Source organism: Heterodontus francisci, chromosome 39 (assembly GCF_036365525.1).
Source record: "Heterodontus francisci isolate sHetFra1 chromosome 39, sHetFra1.hap1, whole genome shotgun sequence".
Classification (NCBI taxonomy): Eukaryota; Metazoa; Chordata; class Chondrichthyes; order Heterodontiformes; family Heterodontidae; genus Heterodontus; species Heterodontus francisci.
This window is the reverse complement of record NC_090409.1, coordinates 30,612,964-30,640,875: the sequence shown is the minus strand read 5'-3', so window position 1 is coordinate 30,640,875 and position 27,912 is coordinate 30,612,964. Positions and strand designations below refer to the sequence as shown.

Here is a 27,912-nt window from a genome sequence, read left to right as displayed (position 1 = left end):
CGTGTTATCCAAGCTTCCCGAAACTTGCCAAACTTGTCTTTCTTCTTCACAGGAACATGCTGGTCCTGGATTCTAATCAGCTGACGTTTGAAAGACTCCCACATGTCAGATGTTGATTTACCCTCAAACAGCCGCCCCCAATCTAAATTCTTCAGTTCCTGCCTAATATTGTTAGAATTAGCCTTCCCCCAATTTAGCACCTTCACCCGAGGACTACTCTTATCATTATCCACAAGTACCTTAAAACTTATGGAATTATGGTCACTGCTCCCGAAATGCTCCCCCACTGAAACTTCGACCACCTGGCCGGGCTCATTCCCCAATACCAGGTCCAGTACGGCCCCATCCCTAGTTGGACTTTCTACGTATTGTTTCAAGAAGCCCTCCTGGATGCTCCTCACAAATTCTGCCCCATCCAAGCCCCTAGCACTAAGTTAGTCCCAGTCAATATTGGGGAAGTTAAAATCACCCACCACGACAACCCTGTTACCTTTACATCTTTCCAAAATCTGTCTACATAGCTGCTCCTCTACCTCCCGCTGGCTGTTGGGAGGCCTGTAGTAAACCCCCAACATCGTGACTGCACCCTTCCTATTCCTGAGCTCCACCCATATTGCCTCGCTGCATGACCCCTCTGAAGTGTCCTCCCGCAGTACAGCTGTGATATTCTCCTTCACCAGTAATGCAACTCCCCCATCCCCTTTTACATCCCCCTCTATCCCGCCTGAAGCTTCTAAAGCCTGGAAATGGTTCGCAACGCAGCCTCACAGCTCCAGCGACCCGGGTTCGATTCTGGGTACCGCCTGTGCGGAGTTTGCACGTTCTCCCTGTGACCGTGTGGGTTTTCGCCGGGTGCTTCGGTTTCCTCCCACAGTCAAAGACTTGCAGGTGATCGGTAAATTGGCCATTGTAAATTGCCTCTAGTGTAGGTAGGTGGTAGGGAATATGGGATTACTGTCAGGTTGGTATAAATGGGTGGTTGTTGGTCGGCACAGACTCGGTGGGCCGAAAGGCCTGTTTCAGTGCTGTATCTCGAAATAAAATAAATAAAATAAAATATAATTAAGTGGAGAGACGCTATTCTCGAAGTGGAGAAGAAATCTGACAGAGGCGTCCAAAATCATGAGGGTTTTTGATCCAGTAAATATGGAGAGACTACGTCCAGTGGCAGGAGGGAAACGCAGATTTAAGGTGACTGGCAGAACGAGAGATGACACAAGGAAACTTGTTTTTTCATATAAACGTCGTTGACTTACAATCTGGAATGCACTGCCTAAAGAGGAGGAGATTCTATAGTAATCTTTGACAGGCAATGGAATAAATACCTGAAGGGTAACAACTGCAGGATACGAGGAACGTGCGGGAGAGGGGGACTAATTGGGGAGCTCTCGCAAAGATCTGGCACAAGCATGATGGGCTGAACGGCCCCCTTCTCTGTGTGATATCGAGATCATACTACAGAATCATTACAGCACAGGAGGTGGCCAGTCGTGTCTGCACTGGCTCTCCGAAGGAGCAACCGGCCCAAAGTCTCCCCACAGCCCAGCACCTTCTTCCTTTTCAATAACAATCTAATTTCCTCTTCAACCTGCCTCCACCACACTCTCAGGGACTGCATTCCACATCCTAAACCACTCGATACGTGAGGAGGTTTTACTGTTGTCAATTGCCTTAAATCCGTGCCCTCTCTCTCTCTCGATCCTTCCGCTGACGGCAACAGTTTCTCCCCAACTGCTCTGTCCAAGCCCCTCATGATTTTGAACACCGCTCCTTTCAACCTTCGCCTCGCCAAGGAGAGCAGCCCCAGCTTCTCCAATCTATCCGCGTTTAACTGAAGACCCTCACCCCGGGAACCTTCCTCGTGAATCTTTTCTGAACTCTCGCTGGTGCCCGTGACCCAGCACTGCTGCCTGGGCTCAGTGCTGCCACTGCTTTCGTTTAGTTTTAGAGATACAGCACTGAAACAGGCCCTTCGGCCCACCGAGTCTGTGCTGACCATCAACCACCCATTTATACTAATCCTACACTAATCCCATATTCCTACCACATCCCAACCTGTCCCTATATTCCCCTCCCACCCACCTATACTAGGGGCAATTTATAATGGCCAATTTACTGACCAACCTGCAAGTCTTTTGGCTTGTGGGAGGGAACCGGAGCACCCGGAGGAAACCCACGCAGACACAGGGAGAACTTGCAAACTCCACACAGGCAGTACCCAGAATTGAACCCGGGTCGCTGGAGCTGTGAGGCTGCGGTGCTAACCACTGCGCCGCTTTACACTGGGTTACCCCACATCTGCACTTGGCTGGTGAGCTGGGGTTGCAGGGTCCATTCTGACCACCGACGGACAGCGAGAGGGAGCAGGAAGCCCCAGCGACACGACCGGAGGCCCATTACTGCACTGCTTCTTACCGTCGCCTGCGCTGATTAAGAGACCAAGTTCCTCGCTGGAGACCCACTGGTGGCAGCCCAGGTGGTAGAAAAAGATGTGGCCATCGTAGCACTTCTCCTCCTGATAGTGAATGTGAACGTTACCGCCTGAAAACCATCAGAACAGCATCCGGTTACATCTCAGTGAAACTTGCACCATCTTTCTCGTGGTTAATACATCCGCCTGTCAGGCGCCAGTCGTGAGACGACGCAGGAGCTGGGACGTCACAGACACCCTCTCCCGCTTCCCCGAAAGGTGCTGGCTCCCCTCTCCTCCCACCCCGAGCACTCATTCACCCCGACCAGGTCCCCGGGCTCAATGTGCACTCTGCCTATGGAGGGATGCACCCACCCACCAACCACGCTGATTCCCCGGACTCTCCCCCCACGGCGCCCCTCCCCCAGACACTCCCCACACATGCCACCCCCACCCCCCCCCCACCCGCTCCGACTCACCGTAGACCACCATGTAGTTGCCGATAACGGTGGCAGTGTGGAAAGCTCGCTCTCTCGGACGGTTGGGCGACGGATTAGATTTAAGAGCGGTCCAATAAAGGAGGTCAACGTGGAAGGTGTCAGTTGTGTTCGCCCGATAGCTGAACCTGTGGGCGAGAAGCAGCACTGGCCTGAACAACGAGCCTGTTGCAGAGACTTTTCAATACAAACCCGCCCACTGACAGCCAAGAGTGGACACGGGCTCCGCAGTTCAGGAAGAGTGGCAGAGACAATGTGTACACTGGGTACATAGGGTCCGTCTCTTTGGGCGAAGGGGAGTGTACACCGTGTACATGGCATGCGTCTCGGGGGGACAGGGATTGCCAATGTGTACATAGGGTGTGCCGCGGATGTAGCGGGGCGAGGGTACACTGCAAGCATGGAGGGCGTCTCCGGGGTTGAGTGTACAATGTGTACATGCGGTGTGCCTTGGAAGGAGCAAGGGCTGTGAACAGCGTGTACATGGATATGTCTCAGTGTGGGAGGGGGAGTGTACGTGGCGTGGCTCGGGAATGGGGGTGAGGGTAAACTGTGTACATGGGGTGTCTCAGAGTGGGGAGGTGCAGGTGTACACGGGGTGTCTCGGGATTGAGGAGAGCGTGCACTGCGTACATGGGGTGTCTTGGGATTGAGGAGAGCGTGCACTGCGTACATGGGGTGTCTCGGGATTGAGGAGAGCGTGCACTGTGTACATGGGGTGTCTCGGATTGAGGAGAGTGTGCACTGTGTACATGGGGTGTCTCGGGATTGTGGAGAGTGTGCACTGTGCACATGGGGTGTCTCGGGATTGAGGAGAGTGTGCACTGTGTACATGGGGTGTCTCGGGATTGTGGAGAGTGTGCACTGTGTACATGGGGTGTCTCGGGATTGAGGAGAGTGTGCACTGTGTACATGGGGTGTCTCGGGATTGAGGAAAGCGTGCACTGTGTACATGGGGTGTCTCGGGATTGAGGAGCGAGTGCACTGTGTACATGGGGTGTCTCGGGATTGAGGAGAGTGTGCACTGTGTACATGGGGTGTCTCGGGATTGAGGAGAGTGTGCACTGTGTACATGGGGTGTCTCGGGATTGAGGAGAGTGTGCACTGTGTACATGGGGTGCCTCGGGATGGAGAAGAGGGTGCTCTGTGTACATGGGGTGTCTTGGGATTGAGGAGGGTGTGCACTGTGTACATGGGGTGTCTCGGGATTGAGGAGAGTGTGCACTGTGTACATGAGGTGTCTCGGGACTGAGGAGAGCGTGCACTGTGTACATGGGGTGTCTCGGGGTTGAGGAGAGTGTGCACTGTGTACATGGGGTCTCTCGTGATTGAGGAGAACGTGCACTGTGTACATTGGGAGTGTCTCGGGATTGAGGAGAGCGTGCACTGTGTACATGGGGTGTCTCGGGATTGAGGAGAGCGTGCACTGTGTACATGGGGTGTCTCGGGATTGAGGAGAGCGTGCACTGTGTACATGAGGTGTCTCGGGATTGAGGAGAGTGTGCACTGTGTACATGGGGTGTCTCGGGATTGAGGAGAGTGTGCACTGTGTACATGGGGTGTCTCGGGATTGAGGAGAGCGTGCACTGTGTACATGGGGTGTCTCGGGATTGAGGAGAGCGTGCACTGTGTACATGGGGTGTCTCGGGATTGAGGAGAGCGTGCACTGTGTACATGGGGTGTCTCGGGATTGAGGAGAGCGTGCACTGTGTACATGGGGTGTCTCGGGATTGAGGAGAGCGTGCACTGTGTACATGGGGTGTCTCGGGATTGAGGAGCGAGTGCACTGTGTACATGGGGTGTCTCGGGATTGAGGAGAGTGTGCACTGTGTACATGGGGTGTCTCGGGATTGAGGAGAGCGTGCACTGTGTACATGGGGTGTCTCGGGATTGAGGAGAGCGTGCACTGTGTACATAGGGAGTGTCTCGGGATTGAGGAGAGCGTGCACTGTGTACATGGGGTGTCTCGGGATTGAGGAGAGCGTGCACTGTGCACATGGGGTGTCTCGGGATTGAGGAGAGTGTGCACTGTGTACATAGGGAGTGTCTCGGGATTGAGGAGAGCGTGCACTGTGTACATGGGGTGTCTCGGGATTGAGGAGAGCGTGCACTGTGTACATGGGGTGTCTCGGGATTGAGGAGAGCGTGCACTGTGTACATGGGGTGTCTCGGGATTGAGGAGAGCGTGCACTGTGTACATGGGGTGTCTCGGGATTGAGGAGAGTGTGCACAGTGTACATGGGGTGTCTCGGGATTGAGGAGAGCGTGCACTGTGTACATGGGGTGTCTCGGGATTGAGGAGAGCGTGCACTGTGTACATGGGGTGTCTCGGGATTGAGGAGAGCGTGCACTGTGTACATGGGGTGTCTCGGGATTGAGGAGAGCGTGCACTGTGTACATGGGGTGTCTCGGGATTGAGGAGAGCGTGCACTGTGTACATAGGGAGTGTCTCGGGATTGAGGAGAGCGTGCACTGTGTACATGGGGTGTCTCGGGATTGAGGAGAGCGTGCACTGTGTACATAGGGAGTGTCTCGGGATTGAGGAGAGCCTGCACTGTGTACATGGGGTGTCTCGGGATTGAGGAGAGCGTGCACTGTGTACATAGGGAGTGTCTCGGGATTGAGGAGAGCCTGCACTGTGTACATGGGGTGTCTCGGGATTGAGGAGAGCGTGCACTGTGTACATGGGGTGTCTCGGGATTGAGGAGAGCGTGCACTGTGTACATGGGGTGTCTCGGGATTGAGGAGAGCGTGCACTGTGTACATAGGGAGTGTCTCGGGATTGAGGAGAGCGTGCACTGTGTACATGGGGTGTCTCGGGATTGAGGAGAGCGTGCACTGTGTACATGGGGTGTCTCGGGATTGAGGAGAGCGTGCACTGTGTACATGGGGTGTGTCTCCCTTATGAGAAAGTGCATAACCCTCACTTACCGTGGTGAGACGCGATGCCCCCCATGAACGAGCAGCGTGCGCGATGCGGGATGGAAAACCATGGAGTGACCAGCCACGGCTGGGCTCTTCCCTCCAGTGGGAAATACTTCCTCCCAAATCTGAATCCTCAGGTTAAATCGAAACATTTGAGCGCTGAACCGGTCAAAATCCGTCCGTCCTGAGGGCAAGGGAAATACAGTCAAAGTCGCGCCGCCGGGAGACAGACAGGCAGCGCCGGGCCGCCGGGAGACAGGCAGGCAGCGCCGGGCCGCCGGGAGACAGGAAGGCAGCGCCGGGCCGCCGGGAGACAGGAAGGCAGCGCCGGGCCGCCGGGAGACAGGCAGGCAGCGCCGGGCCGCCGGGAGACAGGCAGGCAGCGCCGGGCCGCCGGGAGACAGGCAGGCAGCGCCGGGCCGCCGGGAGACAGGCAGGCAGCGCCGGGCCGCCGGGAGACAGGCAGGCAGCGCCGGGCCGCCGGGAGACAGGCAGGCAGCGCCGGGCCGCCGGGAGACAGGCAGGCAGCGCCGGGCCGCCGGGAGACAGGCAGGCAGCGCCGGGCCGCCGGGAGACAGGCAGGCAGCGCCGGGCCGCCGGGAGACAGGCAGGCAGTGCTGTCACAGTGGACCCAATAAACACAGTCACCCCTGTACACACACAGATACTGGACCATCACAGTGGACCCAATAAACACAGTCACCCCTGTACACACACAGATACCGATCCATCACAGTGCACCCAATAAACACAGTCACCCCTGTACACACACAGATACCGATCCATCACAGTGCACCCAATAAACATAGTCACCCCTGTACACACACAGATACCGGTCCATCACAGTGGACCCAATAAACACAGTCACCCCTGTACACACACAGATACCGATCCATCACAGTGGACCCAATAAACACAGTCACCCCTGTACACACACAGATACCGATCCATCACAGTGGACCCAATAAACACATTCACCCCTGTGAACACACAGATACTGGACTATCACAGTGGACCCAATAAACACAGTCACCCCTGTCACAGTGGACCCAATAAACACAGTCACCCCTGTACACATACAGATACCGATCCATCACAGTGGACCCAATAAACACATTCACCCCTGTACACACACAGATACCGATCCATCACAGTCACCCCCTGTACACACACATATACCGGTCCATCACAGTCACCCCCTGTACACACACAGATACTGGTCCATCACAGTGGACCCAATAAACATAGTCACCCCCTGTGCACACGCAGATCCCGGTCCATAACAGTGGACCCAATAAACACAGTCACCCCTGTACACACACAGATACCGATCCAATACAGTGGACCCAATAAACACAGTCACCCCCTGTACACACACAGATTCTGGTCCATCACAGTGGACCCAATAAACAGAGTCACCCCTGTACACACACAGATACTGATCCATCACAGTGGACCCAATAAACACATTCACCCGTGTACACATACAGATACCGATCCATCACAGTGGACCCAATAAACACAGTCACCCCTGTACACACACAGATACCGATCCATCACAGTGGACCCAATAAACACAGTCACCCCTGTACACACACAGATACTGATCCATCACAGTGGACCCAATAAACACATTCACCCGTGTACACATACAGATACCGATCCATCACAGTGGACCCAATAAACACAGTCACCCCTGTACACACACATATACCGATCCATCACAGTGGACCCAATAAACACAGTCACCCGTGTACACACACAGATACTGATCCATCACAGTGGACCCAATAAACACAGTCACCCGTGTACACACACAGATACTGATCCATCACAGTGGACCCAATAAACACAGTCACCCCTGTACACACACAGATACTGATCCATCACAGTGGACCCAATAAACACAGTCACCCTTGTACACACACAGATACTGATCCATCACAGTGGACCCAATAAACACAGTCACCCCTGTACACACACAGATACTGATCCATCACAGTGGACCCAATAAACACAGTCACCCCTGTACACACACAGATACTGATCCAATGGAGTGGACCCAATAAACACAGTCACCCCTGTACACACACAGATACTGATCCATCACAGTGGACCCAATAAACACAGTCACCCCCTGTACACACACAGATACTGATCCATCACAGTGGACCCAATAAACACAGTCACCCCTGTACACACAGAGATACCGGGTCCATCACAGGAACCCCCTGTACACACACAGATACCGATCCATCACAGTGGACCCAATAAACACAGTCACCCCTGGACACACACAGATACCGATCCATCACAGTGGACCCAATAAACACAGTCAACCCCTGTACACACACAGATGCTGGACCATCATAGTGGACCCAAGAAACACAGTCACCCCTGTCACAGTGGACCCAATAAACACATTCACTCCTGTGTACACACACACACATACCGATCCATCATAGTGGACCCAATAAACACAGTCACCCCTGTACACACACAGATACCGATCCATCACAGTGGACCCAATAAACAGAGTGACCCCCTGTACACACACAGATACGGGACCATCATAGTGGACCCAATAAACACAGTCACCCCTGTACACACACAGATACCGATCCATCACAGTGGACCAAATAAACACATTCACCCCCTGCACACACACAGATCCTGGACCATCACAGTGGACCCAATAAACACAGTCACCCCTGGACACACACAGATACAGATCCATCACAGTGGACCCAATAAACACAGTCACCCCCTGTACACACACAGATACCGATCCATCACAGTGGACCCAATAAACAGAGTGACCCCCTGTACACACACAGATACGGGACCATCATAGTGGACCCAATAAACACAGTCACCCCTGTACACACACAGATACAGATCCATCACAGTGGACCAAATAAACACATTCACCCCCTGTGCACCCACAGATCCTGGACCATCACAGTGGACCCAATAAACACAGTCACCCCTGTACACACACAGATACGGGACCATCATAGTGGACCCAATAAACACAGTCACCCCTGTACACACACAGATACAGATCCATCACAGTGGACCCAATAAACACAGTCACCCCTGTACACACACAGATACAGATCCATCACAGTGGACCCAATAAACACAGTCACTCCTGTACACACACAGATACCGATCCATCACAGTGGACCCAATAAACACAGTCACCCCCTGTACACACACAGAAACTGGACTATCACAGTGGACCCAATAAACACAGTCACTCCTGTACACACACACATACCGATCCATCACAGTGGACCCAATAAACACAGTCACCCCTGTACACACACAGATACTGGACCATCACAGCGGACCCAATAAACACAGTCAACCCCTGTACACACACACATACCGGTCCATCACAGTCACCCCCTGTACACACACAGATACCGGTCCATCACAGTGGACCCAATAAACACAGTCAACCCCTGTACACACACAGATACCGGTCCATCACAGTGGACCCAATAAACAGAGTCACCCCTGTACACATACAGATACCGATCCATCACAGTGGACCCAATAAACACAGTCACTCCTGTACACACACAGATACCGATCCATCACAGTGGACCCAATAAACACAGTCACCCCCTGTACACACACAGAAACTGGACTATCACAGTGGACCCAATAAACACAGTCACTCCTGTACACACACACATACCGATCCATCACAGTGGACCCAATAAACACAGTCACTCCTGTACACACACAGATACCGATCCATCACAGTGGACCCAATAAACACAGTCACCCCCTGTACACACACAGAAACTGGACTATCACAGTGGACCCAATAAACACAGTCACTCCTGTACACACACACATACCGATCCATCACAGTGGACCCAATAAACACAGTCACCCCTGTACACACACAGATACTGGACCATCACAGCGGACCCAATAAACACAGTCAACCCCTGTACACACACACATACCGGTCCATCACAGTCACCCCCTGTACACACACAGATACCGGTCCATCACAGTGGACCCAATAAACACAGTCAACCCCTGTACACACACAGATACCGGTCCATCACAGTGGACCCAATAAACAGAGTCACCCCTGTACACATACAGATACCGATCCATCACAGTGGACCCAATAAACACAGTCACTCCTGTACACACACAGATACCGATCCATCACAGTGGACCCAATAAACACAGTCACCCCCTGTACACACACAGAAACTGGACTATCACAGTGGACCCAATAAACACAGTCACTCCTGTACACACACACATACTGATCCATCACAGTGGACCCAATAAACACAGTCACCCCTGTACACACACAGATACCGATCCAATGCAGTGGACCCAATAAACACAGTCAACCCCTGTACACACACAGATACCAATCCATCACAGTGGACCCAATAGACAGAGTGACCCCCTGTACACACACAGATACTGGACCATCACTGTAGACCCAATAAACACAGGCATCCCCTGTACACACACAGATACTGATCCATCACAGTGGACCCAATAAACAGTCACCCCTGTACACACACAGATACTGATCCATCACAGTGGACCCAATAAACACAGTCACCCCTGTGCACATACATATACCGGGTCCATCACAGGCACCCCCTGTACACACACAGATACCGGGTCCATCACAGGCACCCCCTGTACACACACAGATACTGGTCCATCACAGTGGACCCAATAAACACAGTCACCCCTGTACACACACAGATACCGGGTCCATCACAGGCACCCCCTGTACACACACAGATACCGGTCCATCACAGTGGACCCAATAAACACAGTCACCCCTGTGCACATACATATACCGGGTCCATCACAGGCACCCCCTGTACACACACAGATACCGGTCCATCACAGTGGACCCAATAAACACAGTCACCCCTGTACACACACAGATACCGATCCATCACAGTGGACCAAATAAACACATTCACCCCCTGCACACACACAGATCCTGGACCATCACAGTGGACCCAATAAACACAGTCACCCCTGGACACACACAGATACAGATCCATCACAGTGGACCCAATAAACACAGTCACCCCCTGTACACACACAGATACCGATCCATCACAGTGGACCCAATAAACAGAGTGACCCCCTGTACACACACAGATACGGGACCATCATAGTGGACCCAATAAACACAGTCACCCCTGTACACACACAGATACAGATCCATCACAGTGGACCAAATAAACACATTCACCCCCTGTGCACCCACAGATCCTGGACCATCACAGTGGACCCAATAAACACAGTCACCCCTGTACACACACAGATACGGGACCATCATAGTGGACCCAATAAACACAGTCACCCCTGTACACACACAGATACAGATCCATCACAGTGGACCCAATAAACACAGTCACCCCTGTACACACACAGATACGGGACCATCATAGTGGACCCAATAAACACAGTCACCCCTGTACACACACAGATACAGATCCATCACAGTGGACCCAATAAACACAGTCACTCCTGTACACACACAGATACCGATCCATCACAGTGGACCCAATAAACACAGTCACCCCCTGTACACACACAGAAACTGGACTATCACAGTGGACCCAATAAACACAGTCACTCCTGTACACACACACATACCGATCCATCACAGTGGACCCAATAAACACAGTCACCCCTGTACACACACAGATACTGGACCATCACAGTGGACCCAATAAACACAGTCAACCCCTGTACACACACACATACCGGTCCATCACAGTCACCCCCTGTACACACACAGATACCGGTCCATCACAGTGGACCCAATAAACACAGTCAACCCCTGTACACACACAGATACCGGTCCATCACAGTGGACCCAATAAACAGAGTCACCCCTGTACACATACAGATACCGATCCATCACAGTGGACCCAATAAACACAGTCACTCCTGTACACACACAGATACCGATCCATCACAGTGGACCCAATAAACACAGTCACCCCCTGTACACACACAGAAACTGGACTATCACAGTGGACCCAATAAACACAGTCACTCCTGTACACACACACATACCGATCCATCACAGTGGACCCAATAAACACATTCACCCGTGTACACACACACATACTGATCCATCACAGTGGACCCAATAAACACAGTCACCCCTGTACACACACAGATACCGATCCAATGCAGTGGACCCAATAAACACAGTCAACCCCTGTACACACACAGATACCAATCCATCACAGTGGACCCAATAGACAGAGTGACCCCCTGTACACACACAGATACTGGACCATCACTGTAGACCCAATAAACACAGGCATCCCCTGTACACACACAGATACTGATCCATCACAGTGGACCCAATAAACACAGTCACCCCTGTACACACACAGATACTGATCCATCACAGTGGACCCAATAAACACAGTCACCCCTGTGCACATACATATACCGGGTCCATCACAGGCACCCCCTGTACACACACAGATACCGGGTCCATCACAGGCACCCCCTGTACACACACAGATACTGGTCCATCACAGTGGACCCAATAAACACAGTCACCCCTGTACACACACAGATACCGGGTCCATCACAGGCACCCCCTGTACACACACAGATACCGGTCCATCACAGTGGACCCAATAAACACAGTCACCCCTGTGCACATACATATACCGGGTCCATCACAGGCACCCCCTGTACACACACAGATACCGGTCCATCACAGTGGACCCAATAAACACAGTCACCCTGTACACACAGATACCGATCCATCACAGTGGACCCAATAAACACAGTCACCCCCTGTACGCACACAGATACCGGTCCATCACAGCGGACCCAATAAACACAGTCAACCCCTGTACATACACAGATGCTGGACCATCACAGTGGACCCAATAAACACAGTCACCCCTGTGTACACACACAGATACCGATCCATCATAGTGGACCCAATAAACACAGTCACCCCTGTACACACACAGATACCGATCCATCACAGTGGACCCAATAAACACAGTCACCCCTGTACACACACAGAAACTGGACTATCACAGTGGACCCAATAAACACAGTCACTCCTGTACACACACAGATACCGATCCATCACAGTGGACCCAATAAACACATTCACCCCTGTACACACACAGATACCGATCCATCACAGTGGACCCAATAAACACAGTCACTCCTGCACACACACAGATACCGATCCATCACAGTGGACCCAATAAACACAGTCACCCCTGTACACACACAGATACCGATCCATCACAGTGGACCCAATAAACACAGTCAACCCCTGTACACACACAGATACTGGACCATCACTGTAGACCCAATAAACACAGGCATCCCCTGTACACACACAGATGCTGGACAATCATAGTGGACCCAATAAACAGTCACCCCTGTCACTGTGGACCCAATAAACACATTCACCCCTGTACACACACAGATACCAATCGATCACAGTGGACCCAATAAACACATTCAGCCCCTGTACACACACAGATCCTGGACCATCACAGTGGACCCAATAAACACAGTCACCCGTGTACACACACAGATACAGATCCATCATAGTGGACCCAATAAACACAGTCACCCCTGTACACACACAGATACCGATCCATCACAGTGGACCCAATAAACACAGTCACCCCTGTACACACACAGAAACTGGACTATCACAGTGGACCCAATAAACACAGTCACTCCTGTGTACACACAGATACCGATCCATCACAGTGGACCCAATAAACACAGTCACCCCCTGTACACACACAGATACCGATCCATCACAGTGGACCCAATAAACACAGTCACCCCTGTCACAGTGGACCCAATAAACACAGTCACCCGTGTACGCACACACACATACCGATCCATCACAGTGGACCCAATAAACACAGTCACCCCCTGTCCACACACAGAAACTGGACTATCACAGTGGACCCAATAAACACAGTCACCCCTGTCACAGTGGACCCAATAAACACATTCACCCCTGTACACACACAGATACCAATCGATCACAGTGGACCCAATAAACACATTCACCCCCTGTACACACACAGATCCTGGACCATCACAGTGGACCCAATAAACACAGTCACCCCTGTACACACACAGAAACTGGACTATCACAGTGGACCCAATAAACACAGTCACTCCTGTGTACACACAGATACCGATCCATCACAGTGGACCCAATAAACACATTCACCCCCTGCACACACACAGATCCTGGACCATCACAGTGGACCCAATAAACACAGTCACCCCTGTACACACACAGATACAGATCCATCACAGTGGACCCAATAAACACAGTCACTCCTGTACACACACACATACCGATCCATCACAGTGGACCCAATAAACACAGTCACCCCTGTACACACACAGATACTGGACCATCACAGTGCACCCAATAATCACAGTCAACCCCTGTACACACACATATACCGGTCCATCACAGTCACCCCCTGTACACACACAGATACCGGTCCATCACAGTGGACCCAATAAACACAGTCAACCCCTGTACACACACAGATACCGGTCCATCACAGTGGACCCAATAAACAGTCACCCCTGTACACATACAGATACCGATCCATCACAGTGGACCCAATAAACACAGTCACCCCATGTACACACACAGATACTGGTCCATCACAGCGGACCCAATAAGCACAGTCACCCCTGCACACACGCAGATCCCACTCCATAACAGTGGACCCAATAAACACTGTCACCCCCTGTGCACACACAGATACTGATCCATCACAGTGGACCCAATAAACACAGTCACCCCTGTACATACACAGATACCGATCCAATGCAGTGGACCCAATAAACACAGTCAACCCCTGTACACACACAGATACCAATCCATCACAGTGGACCCAATAGACAGAGTGACCCCCTGTACACACACAGATACTGGACCATCACTGTAGACCCAATAAACACAGGCATCCCCTGTACACACACAGATACTGATCCATCACAGTGGACCCAATAAACACAGTCACCCCTGTACACACACAGATACTGATCCATCACAGTGGACCCAATAAACACAGTCACCCCTGTGCACATACATATACCGGGTCCATCACAGGCACCCCCTGTACACACACAGATACCGGGTCCATCACAGGCACCCCCTGTACACACACAGATACTGGTCCATCACAGTGGACCCAATAAACACAGTCACCCCTGTACACACACACATACCGGGTCCATCACAGGCACCCCCTGTACACACACAGATACCGGTCCATCACAGTGGACCCAATAAACACAGTCACCCCTGTGCACATACATATACCGGGTCCATCACAGGCACCCCCTGTACACACACAGATACCGGTCCATCACAGTGGACCCAATAAACACAGTCACTCCTGTACACACACAGATACCGATCCATCACAGTGGACCCAATAAACACATTCACCCCTGTACACACACACATACCGATCCATCACAGTGGACCCAATAAACACAGTCACCCCTGTACACACACACATACCGATCCATCACAGTGGACCCAATAAACACATTCACCCCCTGTACACACACATATACCGGTCCATCACAGTGGACCCAATAAACACATTCACCCCCTGTACACACACAGATACCGATCCATCACAGTGGACCCAATAAACACATTCACCCCTGTACACACACAGATACCGATCCATCACAGTGGACCCAATAAACACATTCACCCCTGTACACACACAGATACCGGTCCATCACAGTGGACCCAATAAACACATTCACCCCTGTACACACACAGATACTGGACCATCACAGTGGACCCAATCAACATAGTCACCCGTGTACACACAGATACCGATCCATCACAGTGGACCCAATAAACACAGTCACTCCTGTACACACACAGATACCGATCCATCACAGTGGACCCAATAAACACAGTCAACCCCTGTACACACACAGATACTGGACCATCACTGTAGACCCAATAAACACAGGCATCCCCTGTACACACACAGATGCTGGACCATCATAGTGGACCCAATAAACACAGTCACCCCTGTCACTGTGGACTCAATAAACACATTCACCCCTGTACACACACAGATACCAATCGATCACAGTGGACCCAATAAACACATTCACCCCCTGCACACACACAGATCCTGGACCATCACAGTGGACCCAATAAACACAGTCACCCCTGTACACACACAGATACCGGTCCATCACAGTGGACCCAATAAACACAGTCACCCCTGTGCACATACATATACCGGGTCCATCACAGGCACCCCCTGTACACACACAGATACCGGTCCATCACAGCGGACCCAATAAACACAGTCACCCCTGTACACACACAGATACCGGTCCATCACAGCGGACCCAATAAACACAGTCAACCCCTGTACACACACAGATGCTGGACCATCACAGTGGACCCAATAAACACAGTCACCCCTGTCACAGTGGACCCAATAAACACAGTCAGTCCTGTACACACACAGATACCGATCCATCACAGTGGACCCAATAAACACAGTCACCCCTGTACACACACAGATACCGGTCCATCACAGTGGACCCAATCAACATAGTCACCCCTGTGTACACACAGATACCGATCCATCACAGTGGACCCAATAAACACAGTCACCCCCTGTACACACACAGATACCGATCCATCACAGTGGACCCAATAAACACAGTCACCCCTGTACACACACAGATACCGATCCATCACAGTGGACCCAATAAACACAGTCACCCCTGTACACACACAGATACCGATCCATCACAGTGGACCCAATAAACACAGTCACCCCCTGTACACACACAGATACCGATCCATCACAGTGGACCCAATAAACACAGTCAACCCCTGTACACACACAGATACCAATCCATCACAGTGGACCCAATAAACAGAGTGACCCCCTGTACACACACAGATGCTGGACCATCATAGTGGACCCAATAAACACAGGCATCCCCTGTACACACACAGATGCTGGACCATCATAGTGGACCCAATAAACACAGTCACCCCTGTCACAGTGGACCCAATAAACACATTCACCCCTGTTCACACACAGATACCAATCGATCACAGTGGACCCAATAAACACAGTCGCCCCTGTACACACACAGATCCTGGACCATCACAGTGGACCCAATAAACACAGTCACCCCTGTACACACACACATACTGATCCATCACAGTGGACCCAATAAACACAGTCACCCCCTGTACACACACAGATACCGATCCATCACAGTGAACCCAATAAACACAGTCGCCCCTGTACACACACAGATACCGATCCAATACAGTGGACCCAATAAACACAGTCAACCCCTGTACACACACAGATACCGATCCATCACAGTGGACCCAATAAACACAGTCACCCCTGTACACACAGATACCGATCCATCACAGTGGACCCAATAAACACAGTCAACCCCTGTACACACACAGATACTGATCCATCACAGTGGACCCAATAAACACAGTCAACCCCTGTACACTCACACATACCGATCCATCACAGTGGCTCCATTGAACACATTCACCCGTGTACAAACCCAACAACTTGTATTTTCAGAATATCTTTAACGTAATACAACGCCCCATAATGCTTCAGAGGAGCATTATAGAACAAAGTTTGCCTAAAGGGACGTTATGGCTGAAAGGTCAGTCAAAGAAGTAGATTTTAAGAAGCATCCTAAAGGAAGCCCGGGAGGTGGAGAGTATTAGGAAGGGAACTGCAGAGCTTCGGGTCTAACCAGTTGAAGGCACAGCCACTATAGGCGAAGGGATTAAAAATCGGGAAACACTCACGAGGCCGGAATTAGGTGAGCGCAGGAATCTTGGACAATTATGGGTCTGTCGGAGATTACAGTCACAGATAGGAAGTGGAGGGGTGGGGGGCGTGGAGCGGGGAGGGGGTCATGGAGGGAATTTCAAAATCAGGATGTTTCTTCACCGGGTGATCATGTAGGTCAGCCAGCACAGGACAAGGCGTGGATTAGAAGACTGCACACACAGACCGCACTGAACACTCACCTCCGTACACGTACAGATAATGATCCACCACGGCAGCCGCGTGTGCAGCCAGCCCCGGCGGGCTCTGGGAGCTCTCTGCCGACAGCAGCTTCCAGCTCTCGGGTCCAGCTGTGTACAGCCAGACATCGTTGGCCAAGGAGCCGTCCGCCAGCTGTCCGCCAAACAGCAGCATCGCTCCCTTCCACTCGACGGCACAGTGAGAGTGGCGGGCAGGCTGCCAAAACAGAGCAGAAAAGCATCTCAGAACGGAGGGAGCATGTATACCGACACCGAGGGGAAACGGGGAGGTGGGGGGGGGGGGGGGGGCGGGTACAGGCCCGACGCCGAGGGGCGAGTTACTGGGGATTTGGGGTTACTCTAGTACATTCACTAGTTGCTCATTTGGATAAATGCTCAATTAGAAGATGTACCTGTTCCAACGTTAATACCCTGCGACGTCAAGAGTGTCTACACACATATTTCTGTGGTTTGGTTTAACCGTCGAAACTGTTTTGCCTTGCTGGTGTGGATAACCAGAAAGAGGTAGCAGACGAACACAAATAAAAAGGTAACGGCTAGCTAAATTATAAGGGCGGCAAGCAAGCGGAGGTGGTTTTGTTCCCCTGGGAAGACAGACTAGATAGATTACTTGAAATGGGATGAGGAGTATTGGAGGGCTGGTATCCTGGTACAAGACAGGGTGGAGGTGGGGTGGGAAAGGGGGGGGGGGGGGGGCGACTTTAGCTGGAATCATTGTAAATGCCCCTTTGTATCACCGCTGCTGCACTGCTACCTTCAGCAATAGGAAAAGAAGTGATTCCAGTGGTCATTAGATCGTTGGTGAGCAGGGCTTTGTGTACGTGCTGTCCCGACAATTGGTCAGTCAGGTGATGGCTGTACGTCAGTGGCTGCTCTCGTGAAATGTACTGATTTTGTATTATAAAAAGGGATGTTAAACAAAAAGGGGGTCCCAACAGGCAGATGGAGGCGAAGAGGTCAGGAGACATTCAGAGGATGATCCAGGGGTTCGGGCTGGCAGTACAGGGACTTGTTATCGCAACTGCTACCAGAGGCAAAAATGGGGTAATGTACACTCTCAATTATACATTGTGAACTCCTGCTCAGATACGGTTAGTATACAAGGAAAGCAAGTAACTAGGAAAGCTAATAGAATGTTACTGCTTATCGCGAGCAGAATTGAACACAAAAGTAGGTTAATGCTTCAGTTCTACAGGGCATTGGTGACCACATCTGGAGTACTGTGTACAGTACTGGTCTGCTTATTTAAGGAAGGATGTAAATGCATTGGGGGCAGGACAGAGAAGGTTTACTCGGCTGATACCTGGAATGGGCTGTTTGTCTTGCAAGGAAAGATTGGACAGGCTGGGCTTGTATCCGCTGGAGTTTAAAAGACTAAGAGGAGACTTGATTGAAACTTATACAGTGGTAGAATCGGGCAGAGTCAGCATGGATTTACGAAAGGGAAATCATGCTGGACAAATCTACTAGAATTGTTCGAGGATGTAACTAGTAGTGTTGGTGAGGGGGAGCCAGTGGAGGTGGTTTATTTGGACTTTCAGAAGGCTTTGGACTAAGTCCCACATAAGAGATTAGTATGTAAAATTAAAGCGCATGGGATTGGGGGCAGTGTATTGCGATGGATAGAAAATTGGTTGGCAGACAGGAAACAAAGAATAGGGATAAATGGGTCTTTTTCCGAATGGCAGGCAGTGACTAGTGGGGGACCACAGGGATCGGTGCTCGGACCCCAGCTATTCACAATATATATTCATGATTTAGATGAGGGAACTAAATGTAATATTTGCAAATTAGCAGATGACACAAAACTGGGTGGGGGGGTGAGTTGTGAGGAGGATGCAGAGAGGCTTCAGGGTGATTTGGACAAGATGATTGAATGGGAAAATGCAGGGCAGATGCAGTATAATGTGGATAAATGTGAGGTTATCCACTTTGGTAGCAAAAACAGGAAGGCAGGTTATTATCTGAACGGCTATAAACTGACAGAGGGGAATATGCAGCGAGACCTGGGTGTTCTCGTACACCAGTCGCTGAAGGTAAGCATGCAGGTGCAACAGGCGGTAAAAAAGGCAAATGGTATGTTGGCCTTCATAGCAAGAGGATTCGAGTACAGGAGTAAGGATGTCTTGCTGCAATTATACAGGGCCTTGGTGAGGCCACACCTGAAATAGTGTGTGCAGTTTTGGTCTCCTTATCTGAGGAAGGATGTTCTTGCTATAGAGGGAGTGTAGTGAAGGTTTACCAGACTGATTCCTGGGATGGCGGGACTGACGAACGAGGAGCGATTGAGTCGGTTAGGATTATATTCGCTGGAGTTCAGAAGAGTGAGGGGGGGATCTCATAGAAACCTATAAAATTCTAACTGGACTTGACAGGGTAGATGCAGGAAGGATGTTCCCGATGGTGGGGGGAGTCCAGAACCAGGGGTCATAGTCTAAGGATACGGGGTAAACCTTTCAGGACTGAGATGAGGAGAAATTTCTTCACCCAGAGAGTGGTGAGCCTGTGGAATTCGCTACCACAGAAAGCAGTTGAGGCCAAAACGTTGTGTGTTTTCAAGGAGGAGTTGGATATAGCTCTTGGGGTGAAAGGGATCAAGGGATATGGGGCGAAAGCGGGAACAGGTTACTGAGTTGGATGATCAGCCATGATCATAATGAATGGCGGAGCAGGCTCAAAGGGCCGAATGGCCTACTCCTGCTCCTATTTTCTATGTTTCTATAAGATTCTGAGGGGTCTTGACAGGGTGGATGTGGAAAGGATATTTCCCCTTGAGGGAGAATCTAGAACAAGGGGTCACTGTTTAAAAATAAGGGGTCACCCATTTAAGACAGAGATGAGGAGAAATGTTTTCTCTGAGGGTTGAGAGTCTTTGGAAATCTCTTCCTCAAAAGGCGGCGGAAGCAGAGTCTTTAAGGCAGAGGTAGATAGATTCTTGATAAGCAAGGGGGTGAAAGGTTATCGGGGGCAGATGGGAATGTGGAGGCGAGTTTACAAATGAGCCATGATCTTATTGAATGGCAGAGCAGGCTCGAGAAGCCGAGTGGCCTACTCCTGCTCCGAATTCATATCTTCCTTTGTATCAAGTCTTCCTTGTGCTTAATAAAATGTAATCGTTGCCATCAACATGTTGAATCATTGGCTATTAAGGTTTATCAAAAAGAAAAGCTAACCAGGAGCAGTGTTGTGAGGGGGGACAGGGGGAGACATTGAGGGAGGAGTGGGGGACGGGGGGTCCTGACACTGAAGGACAGGGGAGGTGGGGTGACCCGATACTGAGGGGCCGGGGGTGAGGGGGAAGGACGCCCCGATATCAAGGGGCAGACTGCTACTTACTGGAGAGGGGCTGAGAACGCTCCGACGCCACTGGTTACTTGTGAAGTTATATCGAATAAGATCGCCCAGGACTTCATTCAGATCAAACCCTGTGAAGTGTACAAAGCAGCAGTCTTTCACTTCTACTCAGGACTGTTCACCTCTTCACCTCAGGAACAATTTTACAAGCAAAGATTAAGCAGCAAGACATTCCGCATTTTACTGCAACATTTAAATCAGATTGATTTTGACAAAACCCACGACAGTACAGGTTAGATACAGAATAAAGCTCCCTCGACAGTGTCCCCATCAAACACTCCCCAGGACAGGTACAGCACGGGGGTTAGATACAGAGTAAAGCTCCCTCTACACTGTCCCCATCAAACACTCCCAGGACAGGTACAGCACGGGGGTTAGATACAGAGTAAAGCTCCCTCGACACAGTCCCCATCAAACACTCCCCAGGACAGGTACAGCACGGGGGTTAGATACAGAGTAAAGCTCCCTCTACACTGTCCCCATCAAACACTCCCAGGACAGGTAAAGCACGGGGATTGGCGGGGCAATTTGGAGCACTTCCTGTCTGCAATCAGGGGGAGCAGCTGCACCTGTGTTGCTGCAACTGGAGTGGAGAGTGTGGAATAACTGGAGAGAGCTGCATTTCCAACTTTACTGTGGAACTGTTGTACTTTTTACAAGGACAAAGGTGACCTGCAAGTCATTTTGGAGAGGTGGGTGTTGGAGCACCAGAGAACTGTTGGTTGTTTGGACTTTTGGGGGAGGGAGGAGGCACCGGAAGATCTAGGGGTGGGGCTGCCAAATTCTATTGGGAGCCCCTGTATTTGCTCGTGTTCATCTTCCATCCTGCACAAAGGGGGCTCCCTCCCCACCCCAACTGTGTGGCTCGGGACGGCAGGAGCTGCCCGGGTGAAGAAAATCCTTATACGACAGCAGGAAAAGGAGAGAACCGGGCGGCTCTCGCTGACCCAGGCAAAGAACCCTCCCCTAGCTGGAAGACTGGACTGTCGACTCTGCAGCAAGGTGCTCCAACCACCAACTGAACAGTAACATCCTCACAGCTCTTCTCTCCCTTGGCCACCTATCCTCTCCTCTCCTTGTCCTTTTCAGCCCTATCCACCTCTACTACCCCCCACCATCATATTGCTTGTGTTTAAAGGTAAAGTCTGTGTGCTTTGTTTCTTGGGGTTGGGCGTGGCTCTTCGACCCCATGGCAAGCCCCTCTTGGCCGGTGGCGGGGCCTTCACGCACGTATGCTGCTGCGGCTGCACCTGTTGCCCCGTCACCGTTTGCACTGATAACATCGAAGCATGGGGTCAAGAGCTACATCCACCCAAACACGTCAATAGAGGTATGTGTAAAGGCAATGGCTGAAGTTGTCGGCCCTTCGGCCATTGTTGCTGCCTCAAAAATGTATGGGAAGGCTGTGTTTTTCCTGAAGACCGAGCGGGCGGTGTCCCTGGCCCTGAACAAGGGGCTCACCGTGGGTGGGACCTTTCTGCCAGTGGAGCCCTTGGAGGCCACTGTGCAAAGGGTCATTCTGTCGAATGTCCCGCCCTTCATTCCTGGTGAGCTCCTCCTTCCCCACCTGCACCATCTGGGAGAGGTAAAGACAGGGCTCACCCCAGTCCCGCTCGGTCTTCGGGAGAACTGCCTCCGGCACGTGTACTCCTTCCGCCGCCAGTTATTCATGCAGCTGGCGGGGGAGGGGGTCACGGAGGGCCACTTCAATGTGGAATTCCAGGGGGCGGCCTACCGCGTCTTCTGGACCTTGGACAGGACGTGGTGCCATGTCTGCAAGGGGGTGGGACATGTTCGCAAGAACTCCCGGTGGGGAGTGTCTGTCGGAGTGGAAGGAAGGCGCGGAGGAAAAATAAACATCAAGAGACGCGTCCCCTGGACACATTGACACAACCCGAGCCTGAGCTCAGCCCATGGCCCGATCTCGGGAAGCCCACTTGCCCCAGGGCCGGGCTCAGGCCGAGGGTGACTAAAAAAAAGAGTGCGGAAAAAGAGAAGGCACCCCTCAGAATGAGGTAACACAGGGCCCTGAGGTGCAGGGCCCATCTGTTGGAGCGAAGCCATCTCCTGTTTCGGGTCCCCAGGTTTCCTCTACCACCAACATCAAGGCTGCAAAGTCTGGGCAGGAGCTCCCGACCCCTCAGGATGGAGGGGAGGGGGAGGCCCCTGTACATGAGGCCCCTCCTGAAGGAGCAAGTGGAGCCCTGCTTGTGGTGGGGGAGCCTGAGGACGCCTCCCATTCTGCCACTGGGTCGGGTGCCCTGAGTGGAGGGGAGGGCGAGGCCCCAAAGGGTCGGCCCTCGCAGCCAAAATACACCACCAACCAGGAGACACCCGGTTATAATTGAAAATTTTGCCCCAACTGCTGGGCCTGTGGGTGCTGGCGGAGCGGGAGATGGCCTCCTCTCTCCGGCTCCGGCTGGATTTCCGGAGTCGGACACTTCCATCTCCCCTGGACCACTCATTGGCCTGGGGATGGAGGTGGAGGGGAGTCCTGAACCGCTGGTATCCACAGGTTCCAGTTCCCTCCCAGAACCCAGAGAGGACTTCTTCGCCATTGATCCTGGGGGTGGGATCGTGACGGAGGCGGGACCAGCTGGCGCGGCTGGGACGTCCGCCCCACAGTGTGTGGGCCAGTGACGACCCGGAGAAGGACGGGGATTCGGTGTGGGGCACGGAGGTTGATCTTGATTCCATCGCCAGTGAGGTGGTGGAGTCCCTCATACCTCCCACCGAGTCTCCTCTCATCCCCACAGCGGAACTCCGGAATTTCCTCGTGGCTTGCAGGGGTTGCCACGATAAAGTTCAGCTGGCCCTCGGCCGTTGGTCGAATCTGGCGCTGATCATCCAGTCCGTCCGTGCCGCCCTGAAGAAAGCGGACAAGGCCGCAGGCGTGAAGCTGGTTGAGCGGCGCCGATTTAATGCGTTCCTCAATGGGTTGCTGGGGGAGTGGAGGGCCAGGTGCACTTCCACTCCCTCCTCACAGTGAGCTGTTGGTGACGGGTTTTAAGCACCTTTGACATGAAGATAACCATAGCCAGCCTCAACATCAACGGCAGCAGGAGGTCTCACCGCAGATTTCACAATCTCTCAGTCCTTAGGGAAGGGAGATACGTGGTGAGCTTTCTGCAGGAAACCCACACCGTTCCGGGAGACGAAGCCACCTGGCTCCTGGAGTGGCAGGGTGGGGTCTATATGAGTCACCTCACCCCTATTTCTAGTGGGGTGGCAATCTTGTTGGCCCCGACTTTTCAGCCGGAGATCTTGGGGGTCAAGGAGCTAGTGCCGGGCCACTTGCTCCACCTCGCCGTTCGCCTGGGTAGCGTGCTGCTCCACTTTGTGAACTTGTATGCGCCCAGGCCCGGCGCGTTGCAGGCGCGCTTCTTTGAAGAAGTGGCCGCTCTCGAGCTCCATCGATAGCGGCGAGTGCATCATCCTGGGGGGGTGGGGGGGGGAGATTTTAACTGTAGCCTCGAGGTGGGGGACCCAGCACAGCCAAGCATCGGTGGAGAAGTTGAGGGGACTGATCAGCTCCCTGAACTTGGTGGACGTCTGGCGGAATCTCCATCCCGACTCCAGCGCCTTTACGTGGAGGTCTGGAGGAGGAGGGTCCCGAATTGACCGCCTTTACTTTTCGCAGGCGTACGTCTCCCGCGTCTCGGCGGCCTCCATGCGGCAGGTGCCGTGCTCGGACCACCACCTGGTGTGGGCAGAGTCACTCCACTCCGCACGCGGGTGGGGTCCGCGTACTGGCACTTTAACAAGCGGCTGCTGGAGGACGAGCGATTCGGGGACTCGTTCCGTCGATTCTGGGCCGACTGGAGAAGGAAGCAGGGGGGCTTCCCCTCCTTGAGGCTGTGGTGGGATGTGGGCAAGACTCACATCCGCGTCCTTTTTTAATTTCCAAAATATACTTTATTCATAAAAATCTGTAAAAAATACATTACAAAACAGTTCCAAACATCACCAAGTCAAATACAGAGTGCAAAGGAGATCAGTTTCCTTCAACACAAGAGTGAGTTGCCTCACAACCCTTCCATTTCATTTTACATGTCATGTATATTTTACAGCAAAACCATATTTGGTGTATACAGCTCGAGGGGTTTCCCAGGGGTCCAGCCCCTCGGTTCACTATGGTGGGAGGACCTTACACAGTGGTCTTTCCCCATTGAGCCTTTGCTGCGGCTGCCTTTAGTGCGTCCCTCAGCACATAGTCCTGGACCTTGGAATGTGCCAGTCTGCAACACTCGGTCGTGGACAACTCTTTGCGCTGGAAGACCAGCAAGTTTCGGGCAGACCAAAGGGCGTCTTTCACCGAATTGATAGTCCTCCAGCAGCAGTTGATGTTTATCTCTGTGCGCGTCCCTGGGAACAGCCCGTAGAGCACAGACTCCTGTGTTACAGAGCTGCTTGGGATGAACCTCGACAAAAACCACTGCATCTCTTTCCACACCTGCTTTGCAAAGACACATTCCAGGAGGAGGTGGGCGACCGTCTCTTCCCCACCACAGCCACCTCGAGGGCAGCATGTGGCGGGGGCGAGACTCCGGGCGTGCAGGAAGGATCTGACGGGGAGGGTCCTTCTCACCACCAGCCAAGCTACGTCTTGGTGCTTGTTTGAAAGTTCTGGTGATCAGGCATTCCGCCAAATGACTTTGACGGTCTGCTCGGGGAACCATCCGACAGGATCCACCATCTCCTTTTCCCGTAGGGCCTTGAGGACATTCCGTGCAGACCACTGCCTGATGGATTGGTGGTCAAAGGTGTTTTTCCACAGAAACTTTTCCACGAAGGATAGGTGGTACGGCACGGCCCAACTGCATGGAGCGTTCCGCGGCAATGTGACCAGGCCCATCCTTCACAACACCGGGGACAGATAAAACCTCAGCACGTAGTGACACTTGGAGTTTGCGTACTGGAGGTCTACACACAGCTTGATGCAGCCGCACACGAAGATGGTCATCAGGATGAGGGTGGCGTTGGGTACATTTTTCCTGCCTTTACCCAGGGGTCTGAACATCGTGTCCCTCCGGAACGGTCCATTTTTGATCCCCAGATGAAGCGGAAAATGGCTGGGGTGACCCACAGCGCAGGAGTGGGGTATGGGCCAGACCTGCGCCATGTACAGCAACAACGTGAGCGCCTCGCACCTGATGACCAGGTTCTTACTCACAATGGAGAGAGATTGCTGCTCCCACATGCTCAGCTTGTGTTGTACCCTGGCTACTCGCTCTTTCCAGGTTTTGGTGCACGCCCCAGCCCCTCTGAACCATATCCCCTCTGAACCATATCCCCTCTGAACCATATCCCCAGCACCTTCAGGTAATCTGACCTGACGGTGAAGGGGACAAAGGATCGGTCAGCCCAGTTCCCAAGGAACATGGCCTCGCTCTTGCCGTGGTTAACTTTGGCTCCCGAGGCCAATTCGAACTGGTCACAGATGCTCATCTGTCTGTGCACAGACAGCGGATCCGAGCAGAAGAGGGCGACGTCGTCCATGTACAGGGAGGTTTTAACCTGAGTGCCTCCGCTGCCTGGGATTGTCACCCCTCTTATGCTCGCATCCTTCCTAATATACTCAGCAAAGGGTTCAATACAGCAAACAAACAAGACAGGGGAGAGAGGACAGCCCTGTCTGACTCCAGATTGGATCGGGAAACTTTCTGATTCCCACCATTGATTGAGACGGCGCTACTGATGTTTGTGTGGAGCAGTTTGATCCAATTGCAGATTCCCTCCCCAAACCCCATTTTAGAAAGCACGTCCATCATGTAGGTGTGCGATATCCTGTCAAAAGCCTTCTCCTGGTCCAGGCTGATGAGGCAGGTGTCCACCCTCCTGTCCCGTACATAGGCGATCGTATCCCTGAGTAGCACGAGACTATCAGAGATCTTCCTGCCGTGTACAGTACAGGGCTGATCAGGGTGGATCACCAACTCCAGAGCAGACTTGACTCGACTGGCTATGACTTTGGACAGAATCTTGTAATCAACATTAAGCAGTGAGATGGGCCGCCAATTTCTGATTTCTGCCCTCTCCCCCTTCCGCTTGTAGATAAGGGTGATGATGCCTTTTCTCATGGATTCTGACATGCTGCCGGCCAGGAGCATACTCTCGTATACTTCCAGCAGGTCCGGGACGACCCAGTCCCACAGAGTTAAATACAACTCAACCGGTAAGCCATCGATTCCGGGAGCTTTACTCAAAGCACAAAGATAATTACAGCACAGGAACAGGCCCTTCGGCCCTCCAAGCCTGCGCCGATCCAGATCCTCTATCTAAACCTGTCGCCTATTTTCTAAGGTTCTGTATCTCTTTGCTTCCTGCCCATTCATGTATCTGTCTAGATACATCTTAAAAGACGCTATCGTGCCCGCGTCTACCACCTCCGCTGGCAACGCGTTCCAGGCACCCACCACCCTCTGCATAAAGAACTTTCCACGCATATCCCCCCCTAAACTTTTCCCCTTTCACTTTGAACTCGTGTCCCCTAGTAATTGAATCCCCCACTCTGGGAAAAAGCTTCTTGCTATCCACCCTGTCTATACTTCTCAGGATTTTGTACACCTCAA

The 27,912-nt window shown here is 52.2% G+C and overlaps 1 protein-coding gene across 1 annotated transcript in view; it reads right to left on the bottom strand.

Annotated features, from left to right (window-relative positions):
• Positions 1 to 27,912, bottom strand: part of megf8 (multiple EGF-like-domains 8) — a 173,655-nt gene that overhangs the window by 115,349 nt on the left and 30,394 nt on the right. Inside the window, exons 6-10 of the mRNA XM_068018430.1 lie at positions 21,323 to 21,411; positions 17,969 to 18,182; positions 5,839 to 6,016; positions 2,890 to 3,035; positions 2,416 to 2,541 (exon numbers count right to left, since the gene is read on the bottom strand). Coding sequence (XP_067874531.1) covers positions 2,416 to 2,541; positions 2,890 to 3,035; positions 5,839 to 6,016; positions 17,969 to 18,182; positions 21,323 to 21,411 — 753 coding nt within the window. The remainder of the gene's footprint in view (positions 1 to 2,415; positions 2,542 to 2,889; positions 3,036 to 5,838; positions 6,017 to 17,968; positions 18,183 to 21,322; positions 21,412 to 27,912) is intronic.